This window comes from Heptranchias perlo, chromosome 7 (genome assembly GCF_035084215.1).
Source record: "Heptranchias perlo isolate sHepPer1 chromosome 7, sHepPer1.hap1, whole genome shotgun sequence".
NCBI lineage: Eukaryota > Metazoa > Chordata > Chondrichthyes > Hexanchiformes > Hexanchidae > Heptranchias > Heptranchias perlo.
The window spans coordinates 46,548,088-46,572,646 of NC_090331.1; the positions used below are offsets into that span (position 1 = coordinate 46,548,088).

At 41.9% G+C, this 24,559-nt stretch overlaps 1 protein-coding gene across 1 annotated transcript in view; it reads right to left on the bottom strand.

Moving 5' to 3' along the window:
• kcnj3a (potassium inwardly rectifying channel subfamily J member 3a) overlaps nt 1–6,993 on the bottom strand; it is a 223,596-nt gene extending 216,603 nt beyond the window's left edge. The window contains exons 1-2 of the mRNA XM_067987443.1: nt 6,325–6,993; nt 3,914–4,130 (exon numbers count right to left, since the gene is read on the bottom strand). Of these exons, the coding sequence (XP_067843544.1) occupies nt 3,914–4,130; nt 6,325–6,993 (886 nt within the window). The remainder of the gene's footprint in view (nt 1–3,913; nt 4,131–6,324) is intronic.
• Between the last annotated feature and the right edge of the window lie 17,566 nt (nt 6,994–24,559).

Sequence of the window (24,559 nt, forward strand, 5' to 3'; positions counted from 1 at the left end):
AAGCAGGTTGACAGGATCCACCTATCTGGAATAGAGCTGAGGTTCATCTTTGATATTTGTACACAAAGCAGACAGTGGTGCCCATGTATGAATTTGATGGCAGGGTTGAGCAAACAAACAATCATGCATTCCTGCTATCTGATAACTAGGAATTGGTTGCAGTGATTCATATTATGGGTCGAATGGCCTCCTTCTGTGCCGTAACTTTCTATAATTCTATGATTAGCATGCTGCAGTCCTTTTTTGTATTATACATGTCTTTAATTTATCTTAGGCAATATTTGAAGTTCTGCATCATTGTTCTATGTCCAATTATCATTCCAGGTCCATTTCACAGTTTCCCTTAAGCAAATCTTGTTCCCTATTATCTGGAAGCTGTATCTTTTCAAAATCTGTCCTTGAAGAGGTTCCACGGCCCAGAGGTTCTATGCACTTTTTTTATCTTTAAAAAATTATGTACAAGGTTAAAGATATTAGCAACACGGCAATCAATGCAATCACTTGCCCAATCGCAGCAACCTTTGTACTGGATATCAGTAGATTTTCTATACCGGAAATTACATACTTTTCAATCAATATTGCAATATCAAGTCACAGATCAGCCTCTTTCACAGCCTACGATAGCTAAAGTATTTATTTACAAATTAAACACAATGAAACATCAGAATTAGACAACACTAGAGCAGTCCTATAATCAATAAGAAGTGCCCTCTATAAAAATCAACAAGGAATTAATTACCTTATTAAATCTACGGATGTAGGTGAACAATTGTTCTGCAGAGTTTTTTGATACATTTCACTCATACTCCAGCGCAACCCTTCTCAGAGTTGAAATCTACCCATTCCCCCCCCCCCCAACCCCGAGAATTCAGTGGTAACCACTGAACTGGCAAACCTACCAGTTTTGGAAAACTTTTTAATTTTAAACTATATATGTTTATTTGATGTCAGAATTCATATACAAACTAAATTAAGTGGCATATCAAAGGTACAATGGAGCAAGGATTGCAAGCTAACATACAACAAGGATGCATAAGCTTCCAAAAATTATATCTGGGAAATTAAACAGTATTACAAAAAACATTATGTGTTGATATGGATTGCATAGATTATATTAGGAATTAGATAGCAGGAACACATAATTATTTGCTCAGCTGCAACATCAAATGCATAAATTAGCACTTCACATGAACAACTAAGTACCAAATATGTATCAAAAAGCAACCCCAGTGCTATTCTGAACAGATGTGTGCTATCAGCCATCTAAGATTTAAAGAGACATAACAGGACACATAATCTGATTCCTTACACAACTTCTGAGGCAAATTAATTTTCATGTCACTATATACATTAGTTTCCATAGCATTTATATTTGCATGAAATGAACTACCTATAGTAGGTGTTAATATTATATGAAATTCCATTCATGATTTCATAAGTTCCAAAAGTGACCAATCATAATTTAACAACCCATATCAGGGGCATTACTGCTGCATTGAAGAGTTTTCAGGTGTGTCCATCATTGGAAGTCAACTCTAGAGATTACGTTCAATGCCCACAAAGTTCGTCATCACCTAAAGTTCATGATGCAGCACATGCGGTTTTTGCAAAGGCAGCTTTTTTATTTTTTAAAAATTATGTACAAAGTTTAAGATATTAGCAACATGGCAATCAATGCAATGACACAGTGTGATCAATCAGGTCATCATGCACTCTGTTTAGCAACCTGATGATGTATCTTACAAGATACATTATCAGATAAAGTAGGCAGGTACAGCAAACAATTAGGAAGCCAAATGGAATGTTAGCCTTTCTTGCTGTATTGGTGTATACGAGTAAGGAGGTCTTGCTGCAATTATATAGGGCTCTGGTGAGACCACACCTGGAATACTGAGTACAATTTTGGTCTCCTTACTTAAGGAAGGATATACTTGCCTTAGAGGGGGTGATTCCTGGGATGAGAGGGTTGTCCTATGAGGAGTGAATGAGTAGAATGGGCCTATATTCTCTATAGTTTAGAAGAATGAGAGGTGATTTCGTTGAAACGTATAAAATTCTAGAGGGCTAGACAAGGTAGATGCTGAGAGGCTGTTTCCCCTGGCTGGAGAGTCTAGAACTAGAGGTCATCTCAAGATAAGCAGTCAGCCATTTAGGACAGAGGTGAGGAAAAATTCCTTCACTCAGAGGGTTGTGAATCTTTGGAATTCTCTACCCCAGAGGGCTGTGGATGTTCAGTCATTGAGTATATTCAAGACTGAGATCGATAGATTTTTGGACACTCAGGGAATTAAGGGATATGGGGATAGGGCGGGAAAGTGGAGTTGAGATAGAAGATCAGCCATGATTTTATTTAATGGCGGAGCAGGCTCGAGAGGCCATATGGCCTAATCCTGCTCCTATTTCTTATGTTCTTACAACAATGCTCCTTTAAAGGTGCACTGACTTTACTGTACATTATTAATTAGGGAAATATGTTTCTTAATCAAATCTTACATGTTTGCACTAAAACATGTTGTTACAATGTTGTGATATGACCCCATCACTTGCATGCAACATTACTGAAACAGAAAAAAATATGCAGTGGTTTTACTTCCTCACAATGAAAACAATTGTCTTGAAGATACTAGGCACGGGATACTAGGGTGAAAATTCTTCACACAATTCTCCGAAATCCCACTCTCCACCATTCTATAGGAAGCATTAACCCATTTAAAATGAATGGGTAAATGGCCCGGCTACAATAGTGAAGAGATGAATTTCAGAAAAATATGTTAAACAGACATGCTTTAATAACCCACTGCATGATTTGAGAGCAAATACCCCTTTGCAGCTTTATAATTAATTTGCCAGATACCTCAACTACACTGTTATGCATCAGTCTTTCACCCACATGCGTAACTAGGCCTTGTATAAAACCCCTCTCTCACTGACACTGTTGTACCACACCTGGCTTGTATTTTACAAGATCAATACTGGTAATGCCCTTTCATTTCAAAAAATACCAATTAGATTTCCATAAAGCCAATGTTCTACAAGCTGAATAAGAAATAAAACATGTTTCCCTGGAGGCTACTAAAAGGTTTTTGAAATAACATTTAATAAGCTTTAAAACACATATTTCGGGTTCAATTCCTCGATTTCATTTGTTCTCTTTGAATGAGACAAAGTCCGACAAAGTGTCCATTTCATTGTATTTCTATAGCTTCCCAGTGATCAGTGGGAAATAATTGTTTTAAATATAATTCTAATGAGGTTTTGTTCAAAAACAATCTGTGTATTTGCAATCCAAGATCAAGCAGTTATACCCAATGGAACATCTTAAATGATTTATGTGCTACAAACACCAATGGTCTCCTATCACCTGCATTTTTAATTTAGTTTTGTTTTAAGTTCTAAACACTTCACCATTTTAAGAACCATGTTGATTTGCTCGAAAAGTAACTCATTGAAATGTAAACTAATGAGGTTGAACTTGTTTCACACCATCTGGCAATATTTTAATAGTAAGTGAAAACAATTGCTGGAGATAGTCAGTGAAGGTTATGCCCCAATGGCATTATATAGTTGGCTTTCAGTTAAAATTGAAATTCATTATTCATTTTTAAGATGTTGAATTTAACGACAGGCCCCACTATCAAATTATTTTCGATTACCCGTAATGATAACAGGTTGGTTGACTGTATTTATGCAAATGACCAGAAATTTCAAAGTTGTAGTTTTCCTTTTTGAATCATGTAACATTTATGCAACACCCATCTTCCAACTAATCTGAAGCTCTGCCCTTCCACGCTGATTCCTTAGTGGCTCCATCATAAAACGTTATCTCCTTCAACAGTTACTTGATCACAGCGCGATTCCCAAAGGGACTCGCTGGCACTTACGCTTTGCTGAAAGTTCAGGTCGTTTCACTCACCAGTCGTTTCGACGATTCCCTCAAGGATAACGACTATCTCGAATTGCTCCGTTTGCATTGATCGCTGCGAGAGGTCGTAGAAAGGGCTCTTGGTATCAATCACATGGCAGATAGTGAGTGGAGAGACGAGGAAAAGCTGATCTGCCCCCGTACTAAAACCCACGTCCAGTTCTAGTTGATCGAGGGGTAAGAATTCACCCTCGGGCGTCTGCCGAGACTAGACAAGCGTGGAGAGAAGACATCAACATTGGGCTAGCTACTCGTCAAGACATCCTGAAAGCGCTTTACATCACTGTCAACCCTCTGCACAATTAATAATTTGAGTGAAAACGTTTTCTATTCAGGTTCAATGATCCAGATTACAGAGTGGGTTTGTGTATAATACGAATGAATTATATACATTTAGTACAAATCATAACATTTTGCATCGGGATCACATAAAAGATCGCGCCTAAAAATGTTCCAGGCTGCATAATGGAGGAATCCATCGATCTATTTTTGCATTCTGTACTATTAAATCCTAAAAGTGTTAACTCACATATGTGCTGTACTCATACATTATGCACTCCTGTGTAAAGCTTGCTTAAAATATGTTCCAGTATTTAAGGTATTTACTGGTCGGTCCAAGATTAGCTTTTGGAAGTTTTCAATTCTTTAGTGAACGAGTTTGTTCATCTAAAAAACCTTGTTTTCTGTATTTATTATTATACTACTGGATTTAGAATGAAGCTAGTGTTGTGTGGCCATGTTGCCAGTTAAGTCAGGTTGGTCGGATAATGCAAGCAATGATTTAATCAACTGTATTTTAACAGGGAATTACCTGCACCAAATAATGTGTATATATACTGCCTTATCTCGTCTCTCAGAAACGTTTCCAAACACCCCACAATGAATTGCTCCATAGTTTGAAGTGCAATGGCTGTAGGCAAAGGCGACAGCATGATCCCAAACAGTGAAACGAGTGGTTCCTCTTTCAAAATACCTAGTTCTTTACACCATTTTAAACAATTTCATCTGCACACTCTTCTCCTTCCATATATCTGAAAGAAGCCAATGGTGGTCTTGGAGAGATGGGAAAGGCCATTTATCATTGTTGTGACGTTACACCGCTTGCTGTGACACAAAAAGGTTTAAATCGGACCTGTTAAAAACTTACACCCCATCCCAACCCAGCAAAGGGTCAATTAAACGTCAAAAACCCTCCATTCTCTACCATTGCTCATTTTATGACACCCAATTAAACTGCTCTTTATAAAGATTGCTGGTTAATCCATATTTTTTTAGCCGGTAGTACAAAATAAGAGTACGATCTTGTAGCACAATACTGTCCAATCGCCTTCACAAATCAAATAACGACCGTAAAGGCAGTCATTAATTTTAGAATTTATGAGATTTAAATAGCTAGAATTCAATTTGTGCTAGAAATTAAATATTGGAATGCTATGTTCGTTCAATTTAAGTTGTTTAGTCCCCTTTAAACCCAACGAGTCGGATTCAAAGTAATCTCGACTGTGTTAGCACACGACTTAATCCAAATGTAAAATTATCTTCAATGTAATTGTTAGTCTGTCATTTTTACACTGGCTGTGATATTTACAGGCAGAATTATATTAATTCAAGTGCTGGACCAATAAGTGGAATCCCCATAGTTTTTCAGACTGGCTGTTTAATAGTAGTGAGCAGAAAGGCGAGATTTTCAGTGTGGATAATTATTACCTTACTGTCCATTTGTATCCATGGGGACAAGACCGCTATTTAGTCAATGGTTTTTGATATGCGTGTACAAAACACATGGAAAATGTGTGTAGATATAACACGAATAAAGCCAATGGGGTTGTATGGATTCTGATTCGCCAGCCTCCTTCGAAATCATCCCGGTGAATCGGAGCATCACAGAGTCCAAGCGAATTATCCCACTCTACCCTCAGTAGGGGGATCCTAACTGAATCTTTTGCAGGCAGGCATGCTTTTTTTGCGGGTGACGCCAATTTTCTTCTCTAACCAGGAGGAAAGAATTGGCAGGCAAGTGAATAATGATTTGGAGAGAAAGTAATCAGCCCAGTTCTGGTGTAGCGTGAATGTAAAACGGAAATGTCTTTGGCAAATAATGATCCAAATGAACTGCTGGTAGCCTAGATTTGAGATGTTGAGCTGGAGAACAGCCCACCTCCGCATATTGCAGAAAATTTGTGCTGAAATCTCACCCAGATTAAAACTGAGCCCTTGGCAAGAATCTGTGTTTTGATTTCAAAGAAACAGTGCAACACAATCCAATAAATCAGCCCCTTCTCAAGTTCTATATAGAACCCTTATTATGAACGTGTACAAACACATTATAAATATATTTATGATGCCATGCAGTCTGGACACATTATTGAAAGAAATCCTGTCTTGCAGTGAGCATCACTTACTTTGAGCAATTTGCAGCGTATCTGTGCGGACACCATATGACTGTTGCGGAGGTTTCCTACTCTGAACATCAGAGTCAGTTTGCCATCCCTCATGGAAATAACCGCATGTTCACTGAACATCAGCGTCTCTGCTCGCTTCTTGGGCTGAGACATTTTGATAAACATGCAACCGATCAAGAATGCATCCACAATGGAGCCCAGAATGGACTGAAGGAGAAAAAGGATGATCCCCTCTGGACATTTGTCAGTGATGTACCTGTATCCGTACCCGATGGTGGCCTCCGTCTCAATAAAGAATAAGAAGGCAGAAGGAAAGTTGTAGACGTTGGCAACACAAGGGGTGTACTTCTCATCATGAGCTCTATTGAGGTCGCCGCGGATATAAGCGATTAGCCACCACATCGACGCCATAAAAAGCCAAGCCACAGTGTATGTGAGAATAAAAATAAACAAATTCCAGCGCCATTTCAAATCAACTAATGTGGTAAATAAATCCGAAAGGTAACGGCTCGTTTCGCCGCTCAGGTTCCCATGCTGCACGTTACAACGCCCGTTCTTGTCTACAAACCTTTGCCTCTTTTTCTTGGGTGGCTGTTTAAATCCAGAGCCACTGGACAAGGTGGTCACTACTTGGTAATCGTCACCAAATTTTCTTCGAAGTGCGGACATAATATGGGTAACTGGCCAGATTAATACTCTGACAACCTTAACTTGTTTTCTCTCTACTTGCGTGCCTCTTAATGGTTCGGCTCCCAACCACTACCTGACCAACAAAAAAAAGGGAATTAGCTTTTTGAGCCAAACAAAGAAATCCAAATTCGTTGCTCTTTTAGAAATGCGCACAAGAGCATTGCTTCTAGTTCTCGATCTGCAGCAAAACCGTTTCACAGGCAACCGTCCTCGTTTTCCTCCCCTCTGCAGGTTGGTTTCACAAATCTAGCCTTGTGGTCCTTTTGGGATTTCAGCGTCCCTGGTCTTGAGAAGCGATCAATAAAAAAATACAGCCCCCGATCTCCCAAAAACTTTACCCAGATCTAACATTTCTACTTCCGTACCGTCTTACTTTGTTTCAGGATAGATCCCGAGTCCCTGATGCTGAACCAAGTTAAATCGACCATTCACTGTCTCTGATGGTGTTGCAGGGTCCGCTTATTTTATTTTTTGTCGCTAGGTCTTGTTCCAGATGTTTAACGGTGATTTTCGCCTGCGGTCCGCAGCAATGCAAACTCCCGTGCGGTATCGACGTGTTTCAGGTGGCAGGTTGCGGATGAAAGCGCTGCGGTGCGGATCGCTTTCTCGTGCTGCAGGTGAGAGCGCGATAAGGGAGAGAGTGCGCTGGATCTCCCCGGGACAGCGCGCGCTCCCGGCTCACAATCCCGCTCCGCGCGCCCGCGCGCGCTCCGAGCGCCTGATCCTGCGCACTGCGCGCACACGTGGGTGGGCGAACGCCACACGAGGGGGTGGGTGGTCAGGTTTTTGTTACACACGGAACCAGAGAGAAATTGGATTCATTAAAGCCGGAGTGGAATGCAGCATATATTAACGCGTGCTTCTGCCGGTTAAAAAAAAAGTGCGGGAGCTGCGTTTAAACTGTAAGTGCTCAGAGGGTTTCACAAGTATTGCAAGAAAGTAAGTAACCTTCCTTCTTCATGCGCTCAGCCAAAGCTGAGAAAAAAAAAGTACTTCCTCAGGTGTGGAATGAAATCCCCTGCTGTTTCCCATTACCCATTCTGTTTATAAAACAGGTGGCCTTATTTTCTAAAATCGTGTCAGTTGTATTTTTATATAAAATAGTCTTAATAGGGATTATTTTAAACTTTTAATTCCATTTTTTGTGAGGTGCCATCACCTCTCTCCAGGCATGTCGGCTATCATCTTGAAAACCACCTCAATGGGGTTGAGTTATTACATTTATGGAGGAAAGGGTTACTTCAGCTTCAAATATTTTTTCTTTCATGGTTAAGTCATTGACCTACTATAAATACTAAAAGGGGAATTTTTGAAGCTTTGCCCACAGTATAGAGCCTAACTGGGGCAGATGCAGAACATAAAATCGGGATCCACTGGACACCCAATTTTCTAAAGCATGATTTTGGAGGGCACAATGAGGCAGCACTACAGGTACGCATGAGAACATTTATTTAAATTAGATTCCACGCTGAATTTCACAACTTGAAATGAGGTTCTACTCGCAGGGTGTACTGCGCCCACATAAAATGGGCCTGTGATTGCTAAAGAGGCCAGTCCTAGTTTGGACTGTTTTGTAAAGCAATGAGGGGCTTATCTCAGGTGCTGTTGAAATCTAGTTTTTTGAATGGAAGCATTTCTCTACTTCGCATTGACTATCTTGCATTCTTCTACTTCCCATTTTCTGTCTTTTTGTTGAAGTCATCAGTTTACAAAGCCACACTTTCCTGAACTCTGGCCAATTACGCTGGAATGAAAGTTGCACTGAACAACAGTCATAGGATGGGAATCCTTTTGGGTGTTCCCACTGTGCTACATAAATTGGATGAGGAGAACAAATTAATTTTGCAGACAACACCAGGTCCAATAATATCACAGATAGTATATTAACAATTGCTATTATCCAGGGACCTGCATTTACAGACCATGCCACTCCTACCTTGAGTCCAGGAAGTTATAAATGGGTATCAAGGGATATGGAGCAAAGGTGGGTAAATGAAGTTGAGGTGCAGATCAGCTATGATCTAATTAAATAGCGGAACGGGTTCGACAGGCTCACTGGCCTACTCCTGTTCCTATGTTTCTATGACCCACGTCACCATCAAGACTCCACACATCAACCCAAATGCAAACAGGAATGAATACCAATCAACAACAAGTTACATTTATATAGCACTTTTAACATACTAAAACATTCCAAGGCACTTTACAGGAGCGTTATCAAACAAAATTTGACAATTTTGCTACGTTGCTAAATACACACTGAGCAGCTGTTCAGAGTCTAAGGAGCACAGCAATAACATGTAAGGTAGCTTGATTTGCTGTTCAGCAGGGATTAGAGGATTTTACATTGTGCACCTTGATGGGAACATAGAGTTGGAAGAGATTGCTGGAGGCAACGACAGCAGTTGGAAGAGTCCAGAGGTTCCTGGAGTAATAGATAAGATGCCAGGAGCAGTCAGAGAGTAACATGAGAATACATAGATACATAGAAAATAGGAGCAGGAGTAGGCCATTCAGCCCTTCGAGCCTGCTCTGCCATTCAATATGATCATGGCTGATTATCTCAATATCATATTCCCGCTCTCTCCCCATACCTCTTGATGCCTTCTGTGTCTAGAAATCTATCTATCTTCTTCTTAAATATATTCAGTGACTTGGCCACCACAGCCTTCTGTGGTAGAGAATTCCACAGGTTCACCACCCTCATCTCAGTCCTAAATGTCCTACCCCGTATCCTGAGACTGTGACCCCCTTGTTCTAGACCCCCACCCCCAGCCAGGGAAAACATCCTCCCTGCATCCAGTTTGTCTAGCCCTGTCAGAATTTTATACGTTTCAATGAGATCCACTCTCATTCTTCTAAACTCTATTGAATACAGGCCTATTCGACCCAATCTCTCCTCATACGACAGTCCTGCCATCCTAGGAATCAGTCTGGTGAACCTTCGCTGCACTCCCTCTAAGGCAAGTATATTCTTTTTTAGGTAAGGAGACCAAAACTGCACACAATACTCCAGGTGTGGTCTCACCAAGGTCCTGTATAGCTGCAGTAAAACATCCTTGCTCCTGTACTCAAATCCTCTTGCAATAAGGCCAATATACCATTTGCCTTCCTAACTGCTTGCTGCACCTGCATGTTTGCTTTCAGTGACTGGTGCACAAGGACATCCAGGTCCCTTTGTATATCACCATTTAAATAATACTCTGCCTTTCTGCTTTTCCTTCCGAAGTGGATAACTTCACATTTATCTACATTATACTGCATCTGCCATGTATTTGCCCACACATTCAACTTGTCTAAATCGCCTTGAAGCCTCTTTGCATCCTCCTCACAACTTATAATCCCACTTAGTTTTGTGTCGTCAGCAAACTTGAAAATATTACATTTGGTTCCCTCATCCAAATCATTGATATATATTGTCAATAGCTGGGGCCCAAGCACCCAGCAGCACCCCACTAGTCACCACCTGCCACCTCCATTTATTCCTACTCTCTGTTTCCTGTCTGTTAACCAATTTTCAATCCATTGCCAGTATATTACCGCCAATCCCATGTGCTTTAATTTTGCACACTAACCTCTTATGTGGGACTTTATCAAAAAAACTTAATAAAATGCAGAGCAAAAGGAAGAGAAAAAGAGGAATAATAACGATGAGATAACCACAGAAATAAAGGCAGACAATAATGGAGAAATGTGAGACAATGAAGAGTAACAGACAGGGAGAGAATAGAAAGTAGGTGGTAATGGAGAAATTCAGGAGGTAAGAGAGACGATAACAGACATAAGGAAAGGGTATGGAGAGAGAATCACAAAGGGAAAGGTAGATAGTAATTGAAATTGTCACATTTTTGGGTTTTTAACCATTGTGCTATAGAAAGGATTTAAAAATATATGTTTAAGGTTGTGCTTTAAAGCAAAGTATATGCATATAAGTTTTTAAAAATACACTGAGTTGAACAGTAGTTAAAATGCTAATGAGCTAAGCTTTGATGTTGTTTCTCCAAAAGCACTGACAAAGCTGCATTTTTATTGCCCATCCCTAGTTACCTTGTGAAAATGATGGTTGGCCATCTTCTTTTATGTACAGTTTTAATGATGGTGCTCCCTGAATGGTGTTAAGTAAGGAATTCCAAGATTTTGACCCAGCAACAAAGAAGGAATAGTAATTTATGTCCAAGTCAGGATGGTGTCCGACTTGGAGGGGAACTTGGGGGTGACTGTGATCCCATGATATTACTATTCTTGGTGGTAGAGGTTACGGGGCAGGGAGCAGCTGTTGAAGCAACCTTGGCAAGTTGCTGCAGTGCATCCTGTAGATACAGCTTTGAGGGGTCAGGAGGTGCTTTCTCTTTCTGGCACTAATATGGCGCATATGTTACCTGCCGCTTGTTCACCCGGGCCTGGATGTTATCCAGGTCCTAAAAATGTATGGCACTGGGCCATTTCAGGCAGTCACAGATATCTATGTAATATTACCTAAGATGCATCTGGGCATGCATTCGTCAGATGGCTGACATATTTTTCTGCAGAACTAGAGAATTCATCCACTTTAGTATCACAGCAAGGCAGCAACGCAATACGGCCATCCAGATTTATGGGGTTGCTGGCTTTACCAAGCTTCAGTGTGGTAGCCATGTTGCTTTGCAAACTCCCATGGTCAACTCTCTCAACTTCCTCAATAAAAGAGATAACATTTACTGAATGTCCAGATTGTATTTGACAACATGCAAAGGATCCTCCACGTCAATGCGAGATTTTCTGGAAGTTACCACTCAAGGAAGAGAATAATATGAATGAATGCCTTGTGGGTGACAAGGCATCTTTCCTGCTGCCATGGATGATGACACCTCTAAGAGTTGCAAGATCAGCAACTGAGGAGCACTATAATGAGGCAAATGCCTCTACCTGAGTGGTCATTGAGAGAACCATTGGAATCTTAAAGAGATACTTTTGCTGCCTTGACAGGTCAGGAGGGGCCCTGCTATTTGCTCCAGCTTCCCACATAGTTGTAGACTGCATGCCCTGCATAACTTTGCCATTCAAAAAGGCCCGGATACAGATATTCCTGGGGAAGTGGCTCTGGCTGCTTTGGAGATGGATTACATGGAGGAGAGCATCAAGATGACCATCACTCCAAGGACCCCAGTGTGACTGCTGCAAGGAGCATCATGCCACAACAAATCAGTGAAGTGTTTAACACAGTCTACTTTTGCCACCACTGCTTTTGCACCTTCTCCCCCATCTTGAAGTAAAGAACCAATCCTTCAATCTAGTACCCATCCTAGAATATTACAACACATTAGATCTCTGCCCCTGCATGACCATACCAAAAAGAATCTCCCAATTGAATAAGTCAGTACAAAATAAGTGCAGCCTTACCTATAGGACTATAATCTCCATAAATAACCAAACATGACATAAATGCCCATTCTCCTTTAATACAAGGATCTCAAAAGTGAACAGAAGTCAATCTACTTCCCGACACTGCTTCCCCTGGGTGGCCAAACATGTTCTTTTCTCTCCTATTTCTAGTGCTTCTCCTAGGTACAACCTGAGGTACAGTATCATGAGAAGTGGTTGGCTGCTCCTGTGCTCATGGGACTAAGCTGGACCTCTTCTCATGGCGGGTTGCTCCTGGGAGGGAGCTGCTGTTGGCTCTGTCGGTGGAGCTTGTGCTTTGTGAGCCTAGTGTTGCTTCGTTTGTGACATTGGTATGGTGCTGAGGGGGAAAGACAGATGCCTACATGTGCTGCTGTCCTGAGAAATGGCAGCCTCAGGCAGGTCTATTCCATCTGCTGCCATTCTACTTAGACTTGGATCTGTGTCCCCAATGATCAACAAGATAACTGATCTAATGGCAGCTATCAGATCCTGAAAGCCAGCAGCCTCCACCTCAGTCTGGAAACGGATACACAGGCTGCTGTCTAATTGTGAAGGAGGAGGCACTGACTGGTGCAGGGCTGTTTCTTAGGTGGGGGCGGCTGCAGATCCCAATGAAGCTGCTGAATGTTTCATTAATAGCTTCAAGAAGAAAATGTTTCCCTGATGTTGCCACAAATGAGGGCCGTAGACTCTACAGTCACACTTGTCAGATGCTGTACATCTTCTGAAACTGACCTCAGAGCTTCCACGTCCTTGACGATCTTCCTTTTCATGCGATTACCCATGTATTCTGTGTCCCATGACTCTGAAGCCATGGGCAGCCTTCTACTCAACCTCCACTGGGAAGGTGGCACATCCTCACCCTCACCTCCAATTCCCTCATGCGCTGTGAATTACCTCGGTATCACATCCTCACTAACACTAATCCCCTCCCCAACCAGAAAATATCTGAGGTGGTGTTTGGGAGTCAGAATGTAAGTGATGCAGGAGATGAGATGGAAGAGATTGTGACAGGAACAGAGGTACCACCTAGGTCCAGAGACTCATCATCAGGCTCCTCAGCATTATCATAATCCACGAGGACAATTTCCCTTCTCTCCTCCTCATCATCATTATGTTCCCCATCCTCTGCCACCGCACCCCCCCCCCCTCCACCCATTGCTGTGAAGGATCGGCAGGAAAGGAGGGCATAAGGTAAGAATGGGTGAAAGTAACCCAATTGGGATTAAGGAGACAGTGAAGAGTGTGGAAGTTTGAGGCTGTGTGCTGCTTCATAGGGATGATGTGGTGACTGTGCAGGTGTTCACCCACTAATCTCACACGAGCACTGTATCATTGACCTCATCATCTCCCACAGCAAAAGCAGAGTGCCTCCCCAGCAGCAACATGGTCTGATCCTAGCAGGGGGTGAACTCTTTAATGTCAAGTGCTCCCTCTCGTGGGCATTGTGTGCAAGTTTCTCCTGCAACAAGATTGAGTGACTTAGATGAAGGCTAGCAGTTGAGGGCTAGCTCTCAGGTGGCACTGGACAGCTGATGTAGGAAATCTAGTGGTATCACCCTGTAAAGGAAAGGGTTTTACATGGTCTGCACGCAAGTATTTACTGTTAAGAGAGATCATGAAGCATATCATAAGATCTCAAGTTAGTGCTTTCCCTTAACCAGAGCGCAGCGTGTAGGGACTTTTTTGAATCTCCTAATTTTAGATGCTAAAGATTGTGCTGGTGCCCAGGATGCCCAAGGAAGAGATGGTAGAAGGAGGAAATGCAGTAGATGAGAAGATTAAGGGGTATGGAATTAGAGGGCGGATAGCAAACTAGATTAAAAATTGGTTAGAAAGGAGAAACAGAGGGTGTAATTTCAATGTAATCTGCCCAGTGGAAAACAGATAGGATCGGATCAGATCAGCCTCCCATTTTATACAAAGCCAACTTTTACTTTCAATTGATTTCAGTGGAAAGTAAAATCAGGCGGGGTGTAAAACGAGTGGTCGGTCTGATCGTGTCAGTTCCCCGTTGGATGAGTTAGATTAAAAGTACACCCAGAGAGTAGCAGTTAAGGGCATTTTTTCAGAGTGGTTGGAATTGAGTAGTGGTGTCCCACAGGATTCAGTTCAGGGGCCACTTCTGTTCACTGGGTATGTCAATGATTTGAATAGGCCTAGAGGGCATGATGTTAAAATTTGCAGATGATACCAAACTGGGAGGGATCGTTAATTATTTAGAAACCAAAGGAAACTGCAAAGGAATATTGACAAGATGGGGGAGTGGAATTCAGTATCAATAAGTGGGAGGTGATGCATTTTGGTTAACAAAATAAAAGTAATACTTATACTCTGATTGGAAGTAGGCTCGATGCTGTGAAAGAGCAGAGGCATTTGGGGGTACAGGTTCACAGAACATTAAAGGCAGCACTTCAGGCTGATTAGGACTGTGAAAAAGCTAATAGAATTCTAGGTTTTATCTCCAGAGGTATAGAGTATAAAATCCAAGATGAGCCGATATGAAACTTTAATAAAACATGTGTGCAGAATCGAGCTCCAAGGATATTGAGATTTTAGCGAAGGTACGATACAGATTCACTAGGATGCTGCCGTATGAGCAAATAATGACGTTTTTGAAAAATTGTTTTTTTTGTTAGAACATCACAGATTACAAGGCAATATAAGAGAAGCATTTAAAATTATGAAAGAATGGGACAGGATTCACAGAAGCAGGTTGGTTCCAATAGTTGAGGGCTCAAGAACAAGGGGCCGTAAGCGATTTTGAACTGAGGGCAGGAGAAACTTCTTTACACAGAGAGTTGAGAGGTGGTGAAATTCACTTCCAGTGCTAGTGATTGAGGTAGAAACTATGTGAACATTCAAGATTAGATTGGATAATTGGATTAAGGAAAAGGGGTTGAAGGGATATGGGAACCAGGTGGGTAAATGTGATTAGAACTGTTTGCTCACATGGCAGGTAAACGCTGACATGGACTAGTTGGACCGAGTAACCTGTTTCTGTGTTGTAACTTCTATGTAAGAAAAGGGAGAGTGGCCGGTGTGTTACCCTGCCTGCCCTTGTCAGATTATTGAATTCCTTGCAGCCATAGTCTGAAGTTGTGGGGGTGAGAGAGGTAGCACTCAGTGCCAGTGCCACCTCTCTCCATGTGGCATGGGAAACAATTTTTATGGCTTCCTATCATAAAGACCCAGCAATCTGTCTTTCTCCTTTATTCAATTTCCTTGAGGACGGTTTGCAAGTCCGTCTCATTGAAATGTTGTGCTCCTCGTTTGTATTCCTGTTTTTTATGGGATTTAGACTAGAGAACTACAATGGCTATTTAAATGTGCTGCCCAGCAAATTATTGCAAGATCAGCCCTGCAGAGCATTGGCAGGTACAATCCTGCCTCATTGGTGTGAATCTATTACAATTCACCATGTGGAATTTTGGGGCTAATGCAGCTGAAATTCTGATGGCCCCATTGCCCTGATGAAAGTGAGGCAGAGCAGGACCACATATTGGGACAGGTGAGGTAGGTTTTAAGTGTCTTACGGGAGGAGAGAGAGGTAGAGAAGCGGGGAGGTTGAGGGAGGGAAATCCAGAGCTTTGGGCCCAGACAGTTGAAGGCACGGCCGCCAGTGGTGGAGTGATGAAAATCGTGGATGCGCAAGAGGCCTGAATTGTGCTCAACAAGTGCTCAAGGCCCATGACTCTGACCACACCCTAAACACAAGGGTGGGTTCACCTGCATAGTTGGAGCAAGTAGCTGGTGCCTGCAAGGGTAATTCAGATATGCTCGCTCCCATTAGTCCTTGAAAAGCTTTCCAAAGTAACTGTTGCCTCTGTGACACCCTAATTTACTCTTCCACCATCTTGACCACCTGCTCTCATTTCCCATGCAAACACAGGAGATGCAACACCTGTCATTCACCTTCTTCCAAACCACAGTCCAAACCAAAAAATAGAGCAACTGTAAACTTTAAAAGACTACACATATTTTGCATTGTAATATTCAAAACCAAGTTCTGAACTGATCTGTTATATTAAGTGGAATCCAGCTAACGCTGTGTGCGTCTGTAATGCTAATTGAGTCAGGTCATATTAAGTTAAACCCAGCTAATGCTGTGCCATTGAGATTCCTAAACTGAGTAATTGTACTGTTTGTAATAATTAATCTGGTAGCTATGTGATCTTTGCATGTTTAAAGTTAGAAAAATATAGACTGGGAATTTCCTCGGAGCTGGTTCCGCTTCACCGCTGGAACTTTGCCAGAAGTGTGGCAGAAACCCCATTTATGTGCGTAAATGGGGTCTCTACTTCACTCCCAGCGACAGGATGTGTGCAGCTCCGAGGAATTTCCTGCTCATAGTGTTAGATATATGCGAGTCTATGTCACCAATTATTTCTTGATCTCTGGTAAGCTATTAGGATAGTCAAAGCCTTGAGTCTTTGCCTGTGTGCCAGGAATGAGAGTCCTAGATGCTAGATTTAACACATAAATTTATTGGAAGAAGTGATATTTACATAGAACACATGCGATGATGCGAAGGCTGCAGAAGTCTTCATGTTACAGTCACTAAGCTCAGTGGTAGGGTGATCAGCCCTTGTATTCCTAACTTCATATTAAACTTGGGGCTAATTGATATGATCATTATAGCTAATGAGCTATTAAATTGGAGATTGTGCCTTCTGAAATTTTAAAGAAATGTTATGCTTCTATTAAACTACAAGAATCTGTAGAAAAATGGCTCGATAATATTTGGCAAAACTTGGCCACAGTGACCAATTTGTAAATGCACAAAATTATATTTTAAAAAAATTTGCAAGTAAAAATTTTGGAAATGGAAAATTTCTATCACATTCTGGCTTGACATATCAACATCTAAGTTCAAATTTATAAGTAAAGAGCTTCCCTAGAAGGCACAAAGAAATAAAATAGTAGTTAGCACAATGGGATGTAAAGCTCCAAAAAAGGGTGGCGGGAGAATACATGGAAAAGGCAAGTGGGATGAATTGGATTTTGCCTGAGCTAAACTTTTTAATTTATAATTCTTCTGTCATGCTAGATTCAGCTTAAAGGAATTAACTCCCAAGGCTACAGGCAGCATGTTTTCTCATCAATAAGCCAGCAGCCTGAAAAGTTCATTTAAAATGATATTGATGTTTTGAGGTGTTAATTAATTATACAGAGGCAGGATTGTTATGTACAGTCTCAAACATGTCCAGCTATTGTCAGTAGATCACTCTTTGCAATACCTGAGGGCCCAGACATTGTTCCATTCCATTCAGACCCCCGGGGGGCTTAGCTAAGCAATTGTTAGCTAAGCCTCATGCTCACTCATCGAAGGATAAGTGTTACCTCGGGGCACACCCCACAAAGGATCTTGAATGTGAAGATGAGGAATATGAAAATTTTGAAGAAAATCTTCACTACACAGAATGTGAACTACAGGGGGAATTTTAACCCCCGAGAATGAATGGGTTGGAGGTGGAGGTGAAAATAGTAGTTTCTTGGGTTCCGACCGTAACCCGGCTCCGGTTTGGATGCGTGGTGCGAGGAACGCACTGGCCGAGCTCACGTCCCCAACTAGTGCTGGCAGGCGGGTATTTAGCGGGGCACTTAATATCCTTAAGAGGCATTAAATAGTGTTTTTTAATTGAATGTAACTAAGCTTTAAATTTAATTGCTCCAGGACGGCTTTCCCGGGCTTGTGAATCTCGCCAGGTAAAAGGAGGCGAGAAGGGCTGGTTCATCAGGTAAGTGCCTTTATTGCACTGCTTGTGGGCCAGGAGGAGCAGGAATGTTTCCTCCAGGCCCAACAAGCTTACCTGCCGTGATCAGACACCCATGATCGTCCGACCCCCAATGTCCAAGACCTCCCCGATAGCTGAGAGCCCCCCCCACCCCCGAAGGCCGAGGCTCTTCTGCGACGTCTGACCCCCTCTCTGCAATGTCTCCGCCCCTTCCGACGTCTCCGACCCTCCTCCGATGTCTCCAGCCCTCCCCAATGACCGACCCCACCCCCCGTAATGTCAGACATACCTGGCATCCGCTCCCCAGCTGCCTTCCCACCCAACAGGCAGCCAGCCTGTCAATCTGGCTGGCTGTGATATGGGAAACCCAGAATTAAAATTGTAATCATCCTGACCCGTCAACGTTACTTCCGGGTATCATGCCTGAAAATCGTCCCCCACCTCTCTGCCCTACATGTTTCCGTAAGTTTAATGGTGTCAACGAATATTGATATTGATCAGACATGAAATTGAGTGTGACCAGTTAAACAATCAGTTCACTGAGATGAAAATAGAATATAACTAGTTGCGGGATACACTTCAACAATCTTAGGAGGCACTAACAAAAACCACAGCGGGTGAGGAACATAAAAAATAATAATTGGGAGAGATGCTCAAGAACTTAAATTGTATGAAACATAATGTAACGTATACAGTAACAAGCTCAGCTCACTGAATCTGAGGGAAAGACAATGAAAATAAACTGGGCAATATGCCTCACAAAAACATATTGATCCATTAGATTTAAATACCTCCATTGCAGAATATTTAATGATGATTCACTCAAATTTTGACCAGTTAGTTGATACATCTGCAGCTAAAAGGGCTTGGTTTATATCTTTCACTGTGGCCCTGATGTACAAAAATGAATAGATGCAAATTGAGATAGATAGCAGACAAATGCAGACAAGCCAATTATAACAGCTTCAATACAACAAAAATAGAAACAAGGACAAAAATCCTTCCACTGAAAACTATGATGCATATACTTTGAAGGAAATGATGTAGTCAGACCTGAGGAGAGTTTGCTAGACTTTCACAGAGATCTGCTTTGAAGTTCAGATAAAATTCCATTTCCAAATAAGTGAAGATTCCTTGACATATTCCATCATGGGGAAAGCACAGGCAGCATAGAGATTGTTCCACAGATTTGGACGGCACAACCCTCTAGCTAGTGCTAATGCCATTAACAGGGTAGCTGAATCATTACATCAAGGTTAAGCAGAGTTGTGGCACAGTTAGTAATTTGAATTATCAATCACAAAATCAGGGAGGTGCTCTTGGCAGAAGTTCTAGTAGGCAAAGCTACAAGTGAAATCAACCTTATTGGACTATAAATCATGGAAACAGAGGATTTCAAAGAATCTGAAATTGCAGTCCACAAAGAAACAATTATGTAAGACAGAGATTCCAAAATACAAAGCCCTGACAGGTTTGATGACAATATTTGAGCCATTCACAGGGTTAAATGGACAAGGGCAGCTCCAAGGTACTGGAAGAGATAGAAAAAATAAACAAAAAATTCGAAGCAATGCTACAACCCAAGGTGCTCCTGTACTAAAGAATACGAATGGGGAGGGGGGGGAAGAATTGCTGCATGCGGCAGTGTCGTCCTCCAGCATACTGAACCCAAATGCTAATGCTTGAGTAGGCCCAAATAGTCCAGCTAAGACAAGGTCAGCCGAGCTGAGAGACACCTTAGAAGTAGTTGGAAAAGAGAATTCATTAGTAAGAGATGATGATCGGATGGTCATTGTATATTATATTCATAATATTGATCCAAATATCTTTGAAATAATTAAGGGCCTGAAATTCCAAGAATCACAGTTTGCCAATTTCCACTAATTTGATAAATAACACTGAGCAAATTAAATTGCTGAACTACAAATCTTCAGACTTCCAGTTTTAAACTATTGAAGATAATTTTGTAAAATATGAAAAGAAAAGCCCAACTTAAGATAAACAATCATAATTGTTAATTTTATGAATACTTTTGGAAAATGGTACTGGATATTGAATTATCAAAACCATACTTATGTAATGCATTGCGTAGCTAGTGTAGTGAATAATGGATCAATGTTACTATGTGAAATGCAACATTAGTTTATTGTATGCCTGCATATGATTTTTCAATTCCAATCAATGTAATTGACATTTATCCATGTGTAATCAATAACCTTGATATTCTTATGTATGTGTCATGCACTTTTTACTTGTACTAGTGTGCTCTAATTTAAGACAATTTTATTAATTTATTTATGTAACCTGTAGATTGCTATATTTGTATTTATTATGACCCTATACTACAAGATTATTTGGATTGTAACTAAAAATAGCATGACCAATTTAAATGACTTGATAGGCTGAAGTAACCTTGCAAGTTGAAAAATGTATTGAACCTTTCATCATTGCAAGTTAGGGAAAATAGGAGTGAATACAACAAGATATGATAGGAGTTAAACTCAATTTTGTTTGATACTTAGGAACTATTAAGAAGAAAGAGTTTGTGTAGTTTGAATTATTGCAAGTCAGAGCACCAGGACAATAAATGGTTAGCTTGTTCTATTTTTAAGACTGTTTTACAATTCTCGAGCATCCAAGCTTGAAAACAGTTTCTCAGAATACCTTGACAACAGGTCGCCAAAGCCTTGAAATAGATTTTTTAGCACCAAAAAAAATATTGTTACACCCCTATTGTTATATTTTGGATGGTACAGTTAGACCCTTAAATGTAAGACACATATATCACTTATGCGAATGACCAGCACCACTGTACCTGGGAGAATATCTAAGCCTAGATCCAAATTTGTAACACTAACTTAAAGCCGATTCCTGGCCAGGATTGCAGCTTATGTTCACGGAGGGCATAGTGACTGCCGCTGGGGGTAGTTAGGTCAAAGTTTGGCGCAGGTAGCAAAAATGATGGTGGGGTCAGGGCTTGGAGTTAAGGGAGGCACCAGGGAGGCAATCAGGGAAAGGGGTGGCATCAGAGGCAGCATGGAGCATGGGTTGATTAAATGCTTGATTTGAGAAGGCCTCTGGAGGTTGGCACTGTGGGGCACAGTGCCAGCTGCCTTCAGACACAGAATGGAGGACTCAGATATCCTCAGATAATAAAGCAGTATGTGTCTGCATGCAGCAAGACCTGGACAACATCCAGGCTTAGGCTCCTAAGTGGCAAGTAACATTCGCGCCAGACAAGTGCCAGGCAATGACCATCTCCAACAAGAGAGAGTCTAATCACCTCCCCTTGACATTCAATGGCATGACCATCGCCGAATCCCCCACCGTCAACATCCTGGGGGTCGCCATTGACCAGAAACTCAACTGGACCAACCACATAAATGCCGTGGATACTACAGCAAGTCAGAGGCTGTGTATTCTGCAGTGAGTGGCTCACCTGAGTCCCCAAAGCCTCTCCACCATCTACAAGTCAGGAGTGTGATGGAATACTCTCCACTTGCCTGGATGGGTGCAGCTGCACAACACTCAAGAAGCTCAACACGATCCAGGACATAGCAGTCCACTTGATCAGCAGCCCATCCACCACCTTAAACATCCATTCTCTCACACCATGGCTGCAGTGTGTACTATCTACAAGATGCACTGCAGCAGCTCACCAAGGCTTCTTCTAGCACTTGCCATGCCAAGCCTCAAAGTTTACTTATCAGTTCCTGTGCAGGAAATCTTGTGATGTGCTAGCCATCTCATTGCTCCAGATATCCAAGTCCAATGCCATGCAGCAGCTTTACCTGTCACCAACTACATAGCTGCTCATGTAAGGGGCTTGACTAAGAGATATACTCCCTCACCGCCCCCCGCCCCCCAACACCACTTGATAATGACATTGAACACAGCACTTCACACAATGGCACTTGGGAATTTGGAAAAAACACCTCTCCCCACCACACACACAAACACTAAACTGCAAGGAAAACTGAATGTATTCTTCAATTAGACCATCCAGAAATATGTTTCACATCTCTCCCCTCCTCCCATTAAACAATCAACAACTTAACAAAAAAAAAACTTAGCAATAATTGAAAAGACTGCGGCCCCAAAATTCCTTGGGGTTTGGGGTGCAATGGGAGTGGGACAAACTGAACGCAAGAAGCCCAGTGAGGGGAGGACAAATGGGTAGGACCGAGAAATACTGTGTCTCCATCTAGAAGTGTGATGCTTCTGAGTTTCCAGTGGGGCCTGGGTGGGTGGAAGTTCTCTCCACCCTATACAAAGCCAGAGGTGGCAAGGAAGCAGGATGATGGGAGGGCTTCCCCCACCAGATTACCTGCAGTTCTTGTCTCCTTTTCAGCCAGCAATCTGCATGCTGGGAAGATATCAATGTCCAGACCCTTGTAGGGGTGGAAGTGGACCTGGAAGAAACTAGAATTGACTGCTCCATTTTTTTTGTTTGGCCCTCTTGTACAAAGGCAGGGGATGCCACATGCAGTGCTGCATCCTTTTGTGGGGCCTGCAGTGGCACCCCCATGCAGCATCTTGCACCCCTCCACTAGAGGGCACTGGAGAAGTGCCCATACTGGCACAGATGCAGGTGAAAAATATTTAAATCGGATGAGCTTGCTCTGACCCCAGGTACTCTAGTGGTTCGAGGAGCAGAGCTATACAGTGGAGCAGCATTCTCACTCTGTTGCACTTATGCTAGCGCAGTGGGCCGGTGGATTTTCAGGCCTTATTTTTTCCCCCAGTATAAGACCAACATTATTTTATTTAAGGGAATTGGCCAAACAAAATTTGAATGACTTTTAACTGGAAACAAATTGAGAAATTTTGAGAGTATGTAATCTGTGCCTTAAATTTCAATTTGAAATTTTGGTTTGACATTCATCCTAATGACAAATTAATTTCCCATAGTCCGTCTGTCATTAAGACCTGCTTGTCTCTGTAAAATGCATTTACTTGGTGCTTTCTGGGCTGCCAGATGGGGCTCAAAAACAGATGCTGGAAATGTGAAATAAAAACAAAAAATTCTGGAAATATACAGCTGGTCAATCAGCAACTGAAAAGAGAAAATACAGATTAACATTTCTCGTAGACAAACTTTCATCAGAAATAGGAGTTCTGATGAATGATCTCTGGATCTCCACTCAACACATATTATCTCTTTTCAGATGCTGATGGATCCATTGTATATTTCCAGCATTTTCTGCTATATGGAGAGTTGTATGCTAACAAACGGGGGGGGGGGGGGGGGTGTAAGTTCGACTACCGCCTAAAATAGGCGCAAAGTCAACAGTGCCACCTGTCTTAAGTTGGAGTCAAGAAGCTAGAACCATATTCAGATTCAGGCCTGATTTAAATGTTGCCAGAAAGCTGAGGGCGGCAAATGGGTACGCCACTGCAGCTCAACACTTGTGGGAGACAGAAAATCGGCTAGCTCCCATGTTGAGCCGGCCAGCAGGTCGGATCTGAAGGAGGAGGGAAGCAATCCTGGGCTTGGGGTGGGTGGTGGGGAGGCTTAAATGGGCTTGCAGTGGGCTGGAATATTTTTCTGGGCCCAGAAGGAGCACTCCTGTCCCCAAAGTAAAAATTAAAAATTTCCTGGGCTGTTTTGCAAGTGGCCTCCAGCAGTCCATTTAAGGACTACTGGTTAGACCACTCAACAAATATATGGAGCTTGCGCAGAGCACACTCTATCCATTTGTACTTTGAAAATTTTAATCAGGGCGCTACAACCGGCGTGTGACCCCAATTTGTATATTTAAGCAGTCTTATGCCTTATTCATTTACAGTTGGGTATTGGGCCGTGGTGCCTCCCCCCCCACCCCCCCCCCCCCCCCGATTTTCAACTACTGGCCATCCAGAAAAAGGCGGCAACAGTTAAAAATGGCCCAGGTGTTCAATATTGGGTGGAAAGCAAACATTGACATTGGTTTCTTCACTGCAATTGAATCAGGCTTTCTGACAGTCAGCCCATGACTGATGTCATTTCAGCTCCATAAAAGTCTGTGGTCTAGACTTTACCAATACTAGAAATCCAATAAATAGGCTGGAACGAGGACATAGGTGATAGAGACTGATGAAGTCAGAGTGCTGCCATTTTATCACAGGCCACATTTTGAAATTATAAGTGTACCCAGATTTAGCAGAGCAAAATAAATCATCATCAAGGCAAAATCTGGCTCAATTCTCCCTTCTCCAATTCTCCAAATGATCTCCCATTCTTTAGGTAGCCCAAAAGCATCTTTCTTTTCCTCCTTCTTGGCCTTTATCCTTCCACCTGCCCTTTTATTTACTCCTGTCAATACACAGTACTTTCTTCCTAATTGAATACTTGTATATAATTAAGCAGGTTTGCAATTAATTATTTTCTACTGGAGTGAATGGAGACCAGTTTCACATCACAGTACTTACTTTCGGGACATATA